General features: G+C 41.7%; 1 protein-coding gene and 1 long non-coding RNA gene across 3 annotated transcripts; both read left to right on the top strand.

Moving 5' to 3' along the window:
• The first annotated feature begins 889 nt into the window (after positions 1-889).
• Positions 890-12,895, top strand: LOC113017579 (adipocyte plasma membrane-associated protein). Of its 2 annotated transcripts, none has more exons than XM_026160726.2 (9): positions 890-1,015; positions 6,845-6,934; positions 7,352-7,473; positions 7,562-7,663; positions 8,266-8,418; positions 8,497-8,612; positions 10,047-10,207; positions 10,349-10,544; positions 12,248-12,895. In XM_026160726.2, exons 2-9 carry the CDS (start codon positions 6,846-6,848, stop codon positions 12,455-12,457), a joined length of 1,149 nt encoding a protein of 382 aa, XP_026016511.1. In that variant the 5' UTR covers positions 890-1,015; position 6,845; the 3' UTR covers positions 12,458-12,895. The 2 variants fall into 2 exon arrangements, with proteins under 2 accessions (XP_026016511.1, XP_080147370.1); XM_080291244.1 differs by lacking the exon at positions 890-1,015 and adding an exon at positions 5,422-5,515.
• Positions 12,896-13,072: 177 nt separating this feature from the next.
• LOC145421237 (uncharacterized) lies at positions 13,073-13,455 on the top strand. Its single transcript, XR_013902555.1, has 2 exons — positions 13,073-13,214; positions 13,339-13,455. It is a non-coding gene; the product is annotated as an uncharacterized LOC145421237 (long non-coding RNA).
• Positions 13,456-15,716: the final 2,261 nt, after the last annotated feature.

Genomic DNA, 15,716 nt, shown 5'->3' with positions numbered 1-15,716 from the left:
TAAAAACTCCAAAATACGTACAAAAGCCAAACAGAAGTGCTCCAGGATGCTAGGGGCAGTATTGAGCTTTTGTTACCTAGAGCTTTTGTTACCTACCTACACAAGCCGGCAAGTAACAACGACCGGATATGGTGTGTGGTAGTAACAAGTAAATGAACATTTTTTTAAATTATTTGAATATATATGAGTGCTTGTGTATAAATACACAAACAATACACATATGCTTTCAATTGTGTAATTTAAGTGATCTAGGTAGCTCTGTTTTGGAATTTCAGTTAACGCTAGAAATGTGTTTTGGAGTTTGTACATGCTTTGTCTCTAGGGGCCACTGTATATATTTATATATAAACATATATAAATAAAACCACTTTTTTTTTACATTAGTAATTCCTTTTGTGCATAATTTAATATCATTGTAATAATAAATTAATTAAAGCAACAAAACAACCTGAAGAGCCGGTTCGGAGCCGAAAGAGCCGGCTCTTATTAGTAAGTCGAGCAGAAAGAGCCGGTTCTCTAAAAAGAGCCGGAAATCCCATCACTAGTAGCAATGCAGCAGCTCCTCCTTTCGTCCTCTGTTTGACCCTAACTCAAATAACCTCATATAAATGTGGGAGTCCCTCTTTCGAACTCAACCTCTTGTATGAAGTTGTCAGGAAAAATACGGGAGTAACGTCAATACCACTTTCAAAATAAAAACTGAGCAAGAGTGATATATTTTGTAAATCAATCCATTTTTGGAAAAATGTCCTCAATCAAAATTTTATACTAACTTAAATGACGTTAAAATCTTTGACGGTAAATTTTGGGGTTTGTAATTCTTTTCACTGGATTTCTGTTAAGCAAAGACATAAATAGGTTCCAAAACAATCGCCAATGAGGCTTTTATTTTTGATGGTCCAAACCGGATAAGCTCCTGTACATTCCGGTCGTCCTGACGTTACCGCTTCGCCTCTGCTTGATACGGAGGCTTATCCAGCAGACGGAGGAGTCGCGCGCTCAGAACTTCAGTCATGTAAGTTTGATACTTCGTTTCATTTTTAGCTCGCGCTCATTTAAAACAGTCACTAATCCACCGAACGCGAGTTTAAACTGACCGTTCTCTGTGAGCCCTGTGCCAGATTGCGCTTAAAAATGTGTAAATTAATTGAATCTGCTCTATTTTAGGAGAATAACAACTTGAAAAAAAACCCGAATTCAATAGTTTGTTGGACTTACTAGGCTCTGGACTACATTTCGGCTTCGACTACATACTTATAAAAGGTTTTTATTTCCAGTGATTCATGTTACCAAACGCACGCACGACCAGCAAGTGGGAATGTTCTCTTTGCGCTCTACAAACCTCCCGTCAAACATCTGTGGCTATACGTTTACCTGCTTTATCCTAAAAGATTGAAAGCGAGTTAAAGACTTTTTTATGACCCACTAAGAAAAAAAAACTTCTCGGGTGTAGCAGGTTTGATTGTAATGGTTTTCAGTGGAGCTTCCACTGGCCAGAACAAATGGTCTGAATACGTAATACATGGTGGTGAAAGCTGAACCTTAACGCACCGTTGCAACCAGATAATGCTTCATTACCTAACGATACAACATGGGTGACAAACATGCGGTCCCAGAAACATGCTGTTATGTTATCTGGCATTTTTTAAGGGCGTAAGAAGACCCTGTCTTGCACTCAGGCATATTTTCTTTAGGTGAACAACTAAAGAATGTACCTTTTTACACTTAAAAGCACTTACTGTAAATTCATATGATTAAAAATAATTTAAAGTCTTACAGAATTAACTAAAGCAATCAACAGTGTCCAAAACATCCATATATTGTGTTGAAGAGAAATCAACAGAAGTCCAACTAGGGCCAGGCTGTACTTTTGTGTAATACCAGTTTGTACCAGAAGGTGGTGCACTGAGTCAGCGTAAACTTTATTTTAAAGGCAAGTTTTTATTTTACAATAGCAGACTCGTAAAAATTGAAGCTTATCAAATAAAGGAATATCTAAAATAAGATGGGGAAAGTTTGTTTTATTTATGTGTGCATTTTAAATACAGTTTTTCTACAGTGGTTTTTACTGATTGAGATGGGCTGATGAATGTTGATCTAGAATCTGTGCTGGCTCAAGCTTTCTGCATGTCAACTTGTCCCCGGAGCACAGCGGTCACCTTGCTAAGCTGATTAATTAATAATTTTTATGTGCTGCATACAGGGACCACTGTTCTCCTTATCATCAGGACTAAACCCTTTTGTGAATTAGTAAACTACTCAGACATGATTCTGTTACTTTACCAACTAACAAATACCAGAAAAAAAGAAATAACTATACATATATATATATATATATATATAATGGGAAATAATTGTAACAAACTCATTTTAACAAAGTCTCCTGACTTTTTATTTATTGATATGGGGCAGGAGAATGTGCAGAACAAGTTGTTATTTAGCCTCTAAATTTAAGGAGGTTAGCTGGAAATCCAGCAATCTGTTGCACAACTGTTCCCCAGAGCTCACTCTTTGGGAATTCTCTCATTCCTACAAAGCTGTCACAACTGCAAAATGTCAGATTTTTTCCACTTGACACTCAAATGCCACATCTGAGTTTCTGACTGATTAACATCACCTGATGTGAGGAAACAAGAAAAACCTCCACAGTGTTTCCTTTATGTTCAAAGGAATCAGAGGAGCTTGGTGTAATCAACACTAAGCCAAAGTACACTCCGAGCATTCATTAACTGCAGGTCCTGTAGCGTAACCATAAAATGTGTTAACAAAGGCAGCTTGTTGTGCTTCATATTTGAGCTGATATGTGCGTCTTGTCCAGTCGATATTGAGCAGGAAGCGACATTCAGTGAGTGTCTGGAGGCTCGACGCCAAGGAAGTTTTAAGCTTTGCAATTTTCCTGAATACTGGTGAACTTTTGTGTACCAGGTTGTACATTTTTCTGAAATAGCTTGAAGAAGAAATGGTTTTGTTTATTTAAACAAAACCATTTCTGTCATCCATCCATCCATCTTCATCCGCTTTATCCGAGGCCGGGTCGCGGGGGCAGCAGCCTAAGCAAAGAGGCCCAGACCTCCCTCTCCCCAGCCACCTCCTACAGCTTATCCGGGGGAACACCAAGGCGTTCCCAGGCCAGCCGAGAGATATAATCTCTCCAGCGTGTCCTGGGTCTGCCCCGGGGCCTCCTCCCGGTGGGACATGCCTGGAACACCTCACCCAGGAGGCGCCCAGGGGGCATCCTTGTCAGATGCCCGAACCACCTCAGCTGGCTCCTTTCGATGTGGAGCAGTAGCTGCTCTACTCTGAGCCCCTCCCGGATGGCCGAACTTCTCAACCTATCTCTAAGGGAGAGGCCAGCCACCCTTCGGAGGAAGCTCATTTCTGCCGCTTGTATCCGCGATCTCGTTCTTTCGGTCACTACCCACAGCTCGTGGCCATAGGTGAGGGTAGGGATGTAGATCGACCGGTAAATTGAGAGCTTCCCTTTTACACTCAGCTCCCTCTTCACCACGACAGACCGGTGCAGCGTCTGCATTACTGCAGCTGCAGCCCCAATCCGTCTGTCAATCTCTGGCTCCCTTCTCCCATCACTTGCGAACAAGACCCTGAGATACTTGAACTCCTCCACTTGGGGCAGGAACTCATCCCCGACCCGGAGTGGGCACTCCACCCTTTTCCAGCTGAGAACCATGGCCTCAGATTTGGAGGTGCTGATCCTCATTCCCGCTGCTTCACACTCTGCTGCGAACCGTTCCAGTGCGAGCTGGAGGCTCTCACCCGATGAAGCCAACAGAACCACATCAATCGCAAAAATCAGAGATGAGATTCTGAGGGCACCAAAGCGAAAGCCCTTCGCCACTTGGCTGCGCCTAGAAATCCTGTCCATAAAAATTATGAACAGAACCGGAGACAAAGGGCAGCCCTGGCGGAGCCCATCACCCACCGGGAACAAGTCCGACTTATTGCCGGCAATGCGAACCAAGCTCTTACAACGGTTGTATAGGGATCGAATGGCCCGTAGCAATGGGCCAGACACCCCATACTCCCGCAACACCTCCCACAGGACACCCCGAGGGACACGGTCGAATGCCTTCTCCAAGTCCACAAAACACATGTAGACTGGTTGGGCAAACTCCCATGCACCCTCAAGTATCCTCGAGAGGATAAAGAGCTGGTCCAGTGTTCCGCGACCAGGACGAAAACCGCATTGTTCCTCCTGTGTCCGAGGTTCGACTAGCGGACGAACTCTCCTTTCCAGCACCCTGGCATAGACTTTCCCAGGGAGGCTGAGGAGTGTGATCCCCCTGTATTTGGAACACACCCTCCGGTCCCCCTTCTTAAAGATGGGGACCACCACCCCGGTCTGCCAGTCCACAGGTACTGCCCCTGATCTCCACGCAACATTGCAGAGGCGTGTCAACCAGAACAGCCCTACAACGTCCAGAGCCTTCAGGAACTCGGGGCGGACCTCATCAACACCAGGGGCTCTGCCACCAAGGAGTTGTTTAACTGCCTCAGTGACCTCGCCCCCGGAAATTGACGGGTCATTCCCCTCATCCCCAGACTCTGCTTCCTCCTCGGAAGACGTGTCAGTGGGATTAAGGAGGTCCTTGAAGCATTCCTTCCACCGCCTGACAATTTTCCCAGTCGACGTCAGCAGCGCTCCGCCAGCACTATACACAGTGCAGGTAGAGCACCGCTTCCCCCTCCTGAGACGCCTGACGGTTTGCCAGAATCTCTTCGAGGCAGTCCGAAGGCTCTAAGAAGGCTGGGTACTCCGAACTGCCTGCCACTCGGCGCAGATGACAGTCAGGATCCGTTCCCCGACCCTAAGGCGCAGGGAACAAACCCTCTCATCCACCGGGAAAAACCCCAACGTACCGGTAGCAAGCCGAGGGGATATTAGAATACCCACCCCAGCCCGCCGCCTCTCACCAGGGGCAACTCCAGACTGAGACAGAGTCCAGCCCCTCTCCAGGAGACTGGTTCCGGAGCCCAAGCCATGCGTAGAGGTGAGCCCGACTATATCTAATCTCAACCTCACGCACTAACTCAGGCTCCTTCCCCACCAGAGAGGTGACATTCCATGTCCCTATTGCCAGTCTTGGCAGCCGGGGGTCAGTCCGCCAGGGCCTTCGCTCCTGGCCACCACCCGGCACACAATGCACCCGACCCCTATGGCGCCTCCTGCGGGTGGTGGGCCTGCGGGAGGATGGGCCCATGTCTCCTCTTCGGGCTGTGCCCGGCCGGGCCCCATGGACTAAGGCCCGGCCACCAGACGCTCGCCCTCGGGCACCCTCCCCGGGCCTGGCTCCAGGGCGGGGCCCTGGTAATCCTATCCCGGGAAGGGTAAACTGTTCCCTCGATATTCTTTTCATAAGGGTCTTCTGAATCGCTCTTTCTCTGGTCCCTCACCCAGGACCAATTTGCCATGGGAGACCCTACCAGGGGGCAAAAGCCCCCAGACAACATAGCCCCTGGGATCCCTGGGACACACAAACCCCTCCACCACGATAAGGTAGCGATTTCTGTCGGTTGAAGACAATTAATCAGATTTACTTTATTTTTATTTACTTTATTGTAAGTAGTTTGTAGTTTTATTCTATTTATTGTTTCTTATTTTATTTTTATCCAGAATTATTTTATACATTCATTGTTTTATTAAAAAAAAATTGTATTTGTATTTTTTATATATATATATATATTCTCTGTGACAGTTTTTTTGCTAATAGTGATGCTGTTTTATTACTTTGTGTTAGGACTGACCCATATGACATAGAGCAAGGCCATTCGTGAGCAACTCTCACAACATTAAGACAAAGCCGGGAATATCTGAGACTGAGAGCCACGTGCCAGCCTAAGACTACAGTTTTGTAAAAATGAATCAGCAATCTACACAGGGGGAAACATGGCCACAAAATCCAAATAGGCTCTTTTTTTTTTTTCTTAAATTAGCGAATATTCTCAGTTTAAACATTTGATTTGTTTTCTATGTGCTGTAATCGAAAAAGGGGGATGCACATTTCTGGATTGAATGCTGTGTTAATAGTGTTGTGCTATAATGCAGCTGCAGCTTCCTGTAAGTTGCAAACATGGATAGAAATCATCATCAGAAATATAATTATCACACATTTTCTCGAAAAATCGTGATGGAATTTTAGCTGCATGAATGCTACACAAATAACGTTTTTAGTTAACTAATTAATAATAATGAATTAATTCTAAATCTCCTTGTGGATGTTAACATTTCTACTTTGACTTATGCTCAAAATTATCTACACATGCAAAATGTCTCGTTATGGGGGGATTTTAATCATGTACATCTCATCTGTGTCCATGAAGCTGCCTGAAAGCATGAAATGTTCTAATAGTGGACGACCTCTATTTTTTTTTTTCCCCTTTCTGGATCCTTCATGGTTAATGAATCTGTCAGAGCAGATGAGGAGGAGGAGCGTGTGTGGAGCTGCTGACTGAAGTCACAACATTGTTTTTGGTGGAGATAATCATGTTCATGGTGTTAGAATGAATGTTTTTAAGAACACGAGTCATGATTTGGCATTAAAAGGTCACTGCTGGAAAACGTGTTATCGTGCTGGAACTCCCCGAAATTCACATCTGTAGGCATCCAAAGTTCATAGTAACTGTCTCCCCTTTATGGATACTTCTTTTTTTTTTTTTTTAAGTTAAAATACATTTAAAACAATTCAGCTCTGTGGTCAATAGACCAGTGAAAAACAACAAAATGTCAAAGGGTGGCAGAAATATTTGGCCACAAATAGTTTGCAGCTGTGTTATGATGTCATGAATTTTGTAGTAACCAGTGCTTTTTCTTTCCTGTCTCGCTCAGAATGGGAAGGCGATCTCTGTTAGTGGCTCTCCTGGCTGTAGCTGTTGGAGTTTACCTGCTGCCGTCTCCCATCGACCCCAAACCACATGTGTAAGTATTCACACTTTCAGCTGGAGTCCCTCCAACGTGACTGCGGAGCGCTTCAGGCCCGCAAACATGGTTATAGTGGGAAGTGCAGCAGATACAGTTAATAGCCTTTTAAAAGCGGGTGCAAGAACCAAACTGCTGTTTTACAAGCAAAGTGAAACCACTGGATCAGATGTGTATAAGGAGAAGAGTTTAAGGGCAGACCAGTCAAAGTCAGATTGCATTTTTATGTTTTAATTCAATCAAAAATGCTTTTTGCCTCTGTGTATATAGAGAGTAGCTTTCGTAAAACCATGTATTTACATTTTTACTTTCATTTAAGGTTCAAAAACTATTATAATAGCTCATAACACAAAGTTCATCTAGCTCTGTGCTGCTGTTCAGTTTTCCTGTATTGTTACCCACGGTTTGTTTCCTCAGACTGAAGGGGCCACCTCCGGCTCTGGAAGGGCCGCTGGCTGTCAACACCCGTCTGCAGAAGGGTCGTAGGCTGTTCACTGGGAAACTACACGGACCGGAATCCTTCACTGCTGATGAGCATGGTGAGAGAGTTTGTTTTCCCCCTTCTCTCTTATTCCTGTGTGAAGACATCTACGTGCAAGCTACATATTGATGGAGTGTGTGTTTCAGGTAATGTGTACACGGGCACAGTGGACGGGAAGCTGTGGAGAATCGGTCCTGACGACAGCCTGACCTTCATCACTCACATGGGACAAAATCTACCAGAATGCGGTTGGTGTTTGTTCAGGGATGACTGATCCTTCCTCACTTTCCTCCTAACTTTTTGTGGTCTTGATAACTTTACTGTGTAGCTGTTGTAATCTGTGACATTATGTCCTTCAAATCAGCAGTTCATCTTTTTTAAATAGTATGAAGATAAAAGCTGGCATTTAATAGCTGACTTCACATGACTTTTAAAGTTAAATTTTAACTTTGAGTATCAGAGGGCTAATAGGAGCTCGTATGTCTAAGGGGACAGTCAAAGTAGCTCAGTGCTTCATTTGGTTAGAAGAAAATTGGATGATAATGAACTTTGGCAGTTAACAAGGATTCATTTACCTCAGTGGAAATAACCCAAACCAGATGACTCGCTGAATTTAGCTACAACAACACTGGGAAAAATGTAATTTGCAGCACACATGAAACCTGAATATTAAAGGTGATGCATTTAATTATTCAGTAAACCTTTATTTATAATTTGAGGTTTATTTTTTAGTATTTAAAAGCACATATGAGACTAATGGAAATCATTAAGTTGATTTTTGCATGTCAAAAAGACACAAAAATGAACAACATTGAATGTTTTCACAGCACCACATGTTGTGTGTCTGCAGGGAGCAGTACAGACTATGAACCTGTGTGCGGTCGCCCTCATGGCATCCGTTTGGATCGTCACGGTCAGCTGATTGTTGCTGACTCTTACTTTGGGCTGCACAGCGTGGATCCCAAAACCGGAGAAAAGACTTTACTCCTGGCTAATTCAGAGGGTACAGAGTGTGCTAGTTGTGCTCCACATGCTGTATGAATCCCTTTAAGACCAGTAAAGTCATTCTGTTTGTCCTCAGGAGCTGATGGCGTTCCCTTTACCTTTTTAAACGGGCTTGAGATTTCCTCCCAAACTGGAATCATCTATTTCACGGACTCCTCCAGTCGCTGGGGACGCAGGCACGTCAAACTGGAGGTGAGAAGGAGGTCTGGGCTTTAAAATAATAATCCAAACACAATTTTTACTATAGATTTGCACAAAGAAGATTTGGAAACAAAGGTGGGCAGCAGCTCTGGTCTTCTAATAGATCGCAAAAAGGACTGCTGATGCAAGCAAGCGCCATTGAGGATTGTTTTTTTTCCCCTTCAGAGTTGCTTAGTAACCACAGCACTCAAAAACACAAGAGGACACTTAAGCTAGTTCTTTGTCTCTGTTCATCTGCCCAATTTGCCAAAAAAAAGGAACCAACAAGAGTCCATTCAGTCCTGCTGGTGAGGCTTCAGGAAGCACTTTAAAATCTGATTAACCTCTCACAGTAATTATGTAAATTAGAAATATGATTTCCTGGTTCACCGTGGCAGTCGACTGCCAGAGGGATGACCATGTTTTATTTTATGTGGAGTTTGGGTGGTAGATAGTGAGAACCCTTTTAACATAAGGTGGACATGTTCAAGACAGAGCTGATGGATTCTCTAGTGAGCATTATTACGGTCATTAAATGTCACTCTCTGGATAAGGGAGTTATAACACGACCAGAATCCACCCTCTCTGTGCAATCTTGCCCTTGCCCCGTTTCTGTGGAACACCCTCCTTCAAGATATTAGGCAGGCATGCTCTGTGGAGGTTTTTAAAACTAAGCTGAAGACACATTTGTTCACCCTATCTTACATGTCTTAATTCTATGGCTTTTAGTTTTTAAATTTTTACTGTTTTTAACTTGTATTGTGTCTTTTACCTGTATTGCTTTTATTTCTTTTTTATCTTTTTAGTTTCAAATAGTTGTACAGCACTTTGTTTGAAAGCGCTTTATAAATAAAGTTATTATTATTATTATTATTATTATTATTATTATTATTATTATTATTATTATTATTATTATTATTAAATGTAATAAAATAATGTAATAAAACCATTTTTCTAAATGTTTTTCATAAGCCAAGCAAGAAAACCACAACAATCAGATGGCCCCTATGAGCAAGTACTTGGCAACAGTGGGAAGGAAAAACTCACTTTTAACAGGAAGTAACGTCCAGCAGAACGAGGCTCAGGAGGGCCGGCCATCTGTCATGACTGGTTGAGAGCAGAGGGAGATAGTTTCTTCCTTATTTTCAAGTAGTAAGAAATTAATAAATGAAGATAAAAGTAAATGTATCTCAGATAAGCTACGATTTGTTCAAATAAGCTAACTGAAGTGAAACAGGCAAAGAAACAAATGTAGTTTTTTGTGTATTTTAGGTGATTCAACAAAGCAGAGCGATGATAAAATGAGCAGCATGAGTTTATGTAAACTAAAGAGATAAACTGGAGCTTTATATAAATGGCGTTTGGATACATTAAATACAGAGCTGTACAAAATCAGGCTAAGCTGTGCTAAACCGTTCAAACTGAACAATTCTGATTGTTTTTCAGGTGATCGAGCTGAACAGCCTTGGCCGTCTTCTCTCCTACAATCCCCAGTCAGGAAGTGTGACTGTGCTTCTGGACTCTCTCTACATGCCGAACGGCATCGTCCTGTCACCTGACGAAGACTTCCTGCTACTGGCGGAAACCAGCATTGGACGTATACTGAGGTTTGGATTGATTAGAGGATATTATACAAAGTTGCATTCATTTTCTGGAGGCCTAAACTAAGCTTTTCCCTTAAAATGATCTTTTTTCCCCCCAAAAGGAAGAAAAACTCAAATCAAGAAAAATGTTTTGTTGTATATCAGGTTTTGGTTAAAAGGCCCAAAATCTGGGACCAAGGAGGTCATCATGGACAATATGATTGGTTATCCCGACAACATCCGCCTCAGTGACCACGGTACATTCCTGGTTGGCATAACAACACCTCGCTTTCGGAAGTTCATGCCACCTTTCCTGGATATGATTGCTCCGTACCCAGTGATCAAACGCTTCCTTGCCAAGGTCAGTGAGTTTTGATTATGAGGATAATGTGCTGATGGGTGATAAGAAAAAAATGTGAGTCAAACCTTCACTTGTGTGATTATTGGCAACTAAACAGGATCTGCTCTATTTTTAAAACAGCCTTTAAGATCTCAGATAAGTGCTGATTTCATCCTGGTTTTTGTGTTGATAGCTGCAACTCAGTCCAATTAAATTAAGATTATTTAAATTTAATAATAAAGGCGTCAATATAAGATGTAAATACACAGAAAAAAAGTCTGTAGTTTCTGCAAATAACCAGTTAAAATATTGTTTGGCTGGAATTGCGAAATGACTTCAGTTCCCCAAAGCAACAATAAAATTTGAAATTAGTGATGTTGGATTGAGTTGAGTATTTAAAAGATCCGGCCAAAAATGCCGATGATAAAAACAAAGCTATTAAAAAAAGTTGTCAGTTGACTAATAGGGATAAATATAGATCAGCTTAAACTATCACCTGAAAATTTTAGTTTAGTAAAGTATTAATCACTTAAATGTTTATTTTTTGTTGTAAAGTAACAAATAAGCTGTTAGTAGCTGGGACATCTTTTGTATTGAGAAGCTCAATGCAGATTAATTAATAATGAAAGGTTTTAGCTGCTTCCCAGCTTAAGTTCAGAGGTTCTGTTGAGAAGCAGTGTAGTTTCATCTATTTTCCCATAATGCATCTGGTCTCCGTGATTCTCAGTTATTTATAGTGTGGTCAAGCTTTGTTGCTGACTGCATGGTGACGAGACAGTGTGAAATCTAACAGGACAGGGTCAGGGCCTCTTTAGCTGGACACACACAGACACTAAATACACTGCTCCGACACACACGGACACACTTGAATGAATTCATCCCAGGACACACATCTGAACTGTTGGTGAACTGCTTCAAGGGTGAAAATTAAATCAAAGACATGGCAACAAAAGAAATGGTTCAGTTCAGACACGATTTGATCTCCCAGGAAAATAAAAACTCGCTTTTATTTTAAGTTTATAGGATTTTAGCACAGTGGACATATCTCAATTTTAGTCTGAATGAAAGAAAACACTGACACGTCTTTGTCTAATGTTGTTTCCTGCCACTCCCTGCAGCCTGACACCATCTCCGGTTATAGTTCCACATGTATGCAAAGCTAAGTCAAACAAAGACAGCACTCCATGCAAAGATCTTAATAAAAAAGGGAACAGGAAGTATTAATGTCTTTCTTTTTTTCTCTCCTCTCCTTAATCATCATTTCGTGTCCTGTGTTGTTAGTAGCTGTAAGCCTCGGGTCTGGTTTTTATCTGGAAATTATTGGGGGGGCATAACAAAAAGTGGAAGACTGTAAATGTGTATAGTATTATTATTTATTATTTATTTCAAGTGAACAAGAAAACTTTTGAAGAACTCTTTCAGAAGTCATTCTTTATGTCATGTGTCTTCTATTATTAGCAATTCATTAGGTTGATTATTGTAAATTCATAGATTTTTGTAGTCTGTAAGATGCACAAAAGGAGTCCAAATTGATGTCTTGAAATTGCTAATAGCAGTACTCCATTAAAGTTTTCTTTGTCTACTGTCATATGTAATGAAGTAAAGCAGGAAACTGTCACATTACCAGATTTTAGCTGTACATTCTGAGTTATTCTGAGCTAAGTGCTAAAGTTATTTTACACTTTAGCACTAATAGTAAACATTCAATGCGTTTGTGTTTCCAGGTGGTTCCCCTGAACTGGTATAACATTCTGCTGCCACGCTACGCTCTGGTCCTGGAGCTGGGATTGGATGGCGAACTCATGGGAACGCTTCATGACCCGGAGGGCCGCCTCACATGGGCCATCAGCGATGTCTTCCAGCACCGAGGGAGAACCTACCTGGGCAGCACCGACCTGCCGTTCCTTCCCATCTTGGAAGGCTGGGATAGCTAATGATGACATATAAAGACTCTTTTCGTTTTATGTGGATGCAGGGTTCTTCACATTCACATTAGGACAACCACTAGTGTTTCCAGAGCAGTAAACTAAGAAAATATGATAACCTGAAGACATTTTAAGACACAGTGAATCCACCCCTAAAAATAATGAATGTCGAATCTTTTCCTCTAAAGACACGTAGTGTCCAAAAAACACAGGGCTACGGGTGAATCCCTGAAATACTGCTCAGTTTAAAGAAATAATAATAATTACACTCCCTGTTAAAAGTGAGTTTATCCTTCCCACTGTTGCCAAGTACTTGCTCATAGGGGCTATCTGATTGTGGTTTTCTTGCAAATATTTTAGGGTGTTTACCTTGCAATATAAAGTACCTTGAGGCAACTGTTGTTCTTATTTGGTGTTATATAAATAAAATGTAATTAAATGATCAAACTTATGTTTGACTTATGTTCATATCTGACCACTGTAGGTTAGAAACGATGTAGTTGGGGAATGGGATTACTGAGCAGATTAAAGTAAACCTCTTTTTACTCAACAATCAAAAGCAGAGAAAGTGTCTTTTTCTAGATGTGAAATCAGATTAGAAACCTGCGATGAACAGGGGATAAATATATCCTCACGTAAATAGCTTACGAGTTGTTTTTGCACTGCAGGAGAAAAACTGGAACACAACTGTAGAGACACCTGGTGGCTTTCCAACCATCACTGACTTTAATATCATCACTCGTTAACCCTAGAACACTAATTTCAGGTGATTTTCACCCATCCAGTTATTAAATAGGTGGCAATTTCCAAGAGAATTCATTTGGTAAACAAAAACTTTTATCGTCAGCTGATCAAAAAATTAAATGTTTTTGTTTCTTTTCACGGAACAGAAGTTTGATACCATCATGGGGAGGCTCGCGGCTCTCCAACGGGAGATTGAGAGACCAGTGTCGGAGTGTTAAAGAACAGCTTTAAAATTCTCCTGAGCTGCTCGCATAAAAGAAAAATCAACAACATCAACATGCGGACACCACGGCGCCAGCTGCACGGGCCCAAGGCTGGAGCCGAACAAAAACTCCCTGATAACAACTGTGTGATGACAATTCTTCCCATCCCATGCAAGGCCACCTGGGTTGGCTAGCAGACTGTTTACTTAGCCTGATAGGGTGAAGGACACTGTCTCAGCTGAACTATGGACACGCACACACATACACTTACACTGATAAGCACTCACACATTTCCCTTCCCCTTCTAATGCCTTCGATGCTTGTTGCCTCCTGGGAACACGAGGCGGGTCTGGGCCCGCGCTGGAGAGTCGGCGCAGTGGCAGGATGGCTGCTGTGTTGCCTGGGATTACTCCTTATCCCCTACCCAACCCTGTTGCTGGTCACGTGCTCTATAATGTTGTACTGTGGACATTTATGTGCTTTTCTGTGCAGAGGAGTTTTTTTTTTTTGTTTCCTGTTCTCATGCTGTCCTCCTGTAGCCCAGCATGAGTAGAGGTCTCTTTTTTCTTCTTGTACTTTTCCCATTGTAGTGTCCATTTCAGTGGTTTTTCTGTAATGCAACCGTTCTCTGACTTGTATCCCCATGTGATGTCTGTGTTGTGTGTGTAAGGTCGGGGGGCGGGTTCATTCCACTGCAGGGCAACCTGCCACTGCATGTGGCGAATACAAATTTGAACTTGAACTATCCCGGGCTTACATGTCCCAGGTATGTATGGACCAAAGAACAAGTTCCCAGTTCTATTTTTATTATTTTTAGTTAACCATTCCCTAATTTTTCACTAATTTTAGGGTACAGCAGCAGTCCCCAACCTTTTTTGCGCCACGGACCGGTTTATGCCCGACAATATTTTCACGGACCGGCCTTTAAGATGTCGCGGATAAATACAACAAAATAAAACTAGTACCGGTACCGAAAAAAAGAAGATTTATTCATAACACATGTGAAAAGACCCAGGAAAACAGAGTTAACGATAAAAACAAATGACAAAATAACGCTGAAAACCGATAAAAACCCTGAAAACCATACATTTCACACCTGAGCCTCAGCTCTCGCGGCCTGGTACCAAACGACTCACGGACCGGTACCGGTCTGAGACCCGGGGGTTGGGGACCGCTGGGGTACAGGGTCCCCGCATACCTTTTTTTTTTTCTTTTTATGAGACTTATAGGGGGTAGTAAAAGAAGAGTACTTCAATTTGCCATATATTGTTGTACTTTAATATATTTTGATGGGAAGTATTTTTTGTCGGGTATATTGGGTAAAATTGGGTGATAGTGTTACTGTTCTTGGGTTAAATCCATTAGGTTTGGTTCACCATTACTGCTGAGACGCGGGCCTGGATTGTCAAATTTCGCTAACTTTTCTTTCTACAGAATTTGAAATGAACCTAATAAATGTGAATTTTGGACTGTCTTAAACTTGGAGGTTTACTGTTAATATCATGTTGAAAAGTTAGTCTTTTAAATAAAACTTTTACATTATTTAACATTCCATTGTGACTCTGTCCTTGGATTCAAATTTTTTTTAAAAATACATTTTTAAACCACAAATCTTTGGATTTTGGACGTTGTTAGTTTTTTGTAACAAATTTGAAAATGACAAATTTTCCATCCAATTATAACTTATATTTTATTTTGTATTGTATTGCATTTTACAGACACTGGAGATTCTTGTAAACAACGTTACGAAAAGAGGTAAGAACAAAATAGCTGTACATTAAATCCCAAAATGTTTAAATAAGGTTAATCCCTGTGAGCCAAAAGCTTGGGCTTTACACAGCTCTAAATGCTGTTTCAGACAGTTTTTTCTATTCTTGGCTCTGTATGATGTCACTAACGATGTTATTTCTGGTAACATGCAGGATCACAGCTAATGCTATTAACTGCAGTGATTGAATGACAGTAGGACTGAGGCAGGTCAGAAATGTAATTTAATAAATATTTCAGGCAGTGTGGGACACTTTGGGACCTTTTTAAAGTGAAAAACTGAAGCAGAACGTGATTGCTTTAGAATAGATCTTTATTTGGACAAAAACACAAGCCAAAAATACATAATCAAAAACTACTCAAGGGTGCCAAAACGACTGAACTGTTCTGACAGAGCGGAAAGTGCATCAGTGAGTCCAAGATACGATCAGTGATCAGTTGTATGGGGGAGGCGGCAAAACAGTCCAGTGGAGGATTTCGATGATCACGTGAATTCAGTCCAGTTTTTTGAATACAGAGCAAGAGGCAATACATGAACACAATAATATTATTAA

This window comes from Astatotilapia calliptera, chromosome 17 (assembly GCF_964374335.1).
Source record: "Astatotilapia calliptera chromosome 17, fAstCal68.1, whole genome shotgun sequence".
Classification (NCBI taxonomy): Eukaryota; Metazoa; Chordata; class Actinopteri; order Cichliformes; family Cichlidae; genus Astatotilapia; species Astatotilapia calliptera.
Note: the sequence above shows the minus strand (reverse complement) of the source record. Positions and strands in the feature narration are given on the sequence as shown.

Coding starts and splice junctions, on each gene's coding strand:
- LOC113017579 (XM_026160726.2), top strand. CDS start 6,846: ATGGGAAGGCGATCTCTGTTAGTGGCTCTCCTGGCTGTAGCTGTTGGA. Junction 7,664..8,265: donor ACAAAATCTACCAGAATGCG/GTTGGTGTTTGT, acceptor GTGTGTCTGCAG/GGAGCAGTACAGACTATGAA. Junction 8,419..8,496: donor ACTCCTGGCTAATTCAGAGG/GTACAGAGTGTG, acceptor GTTTGTCCTCAG/GAGCTGATGGCGTTCCCTTT.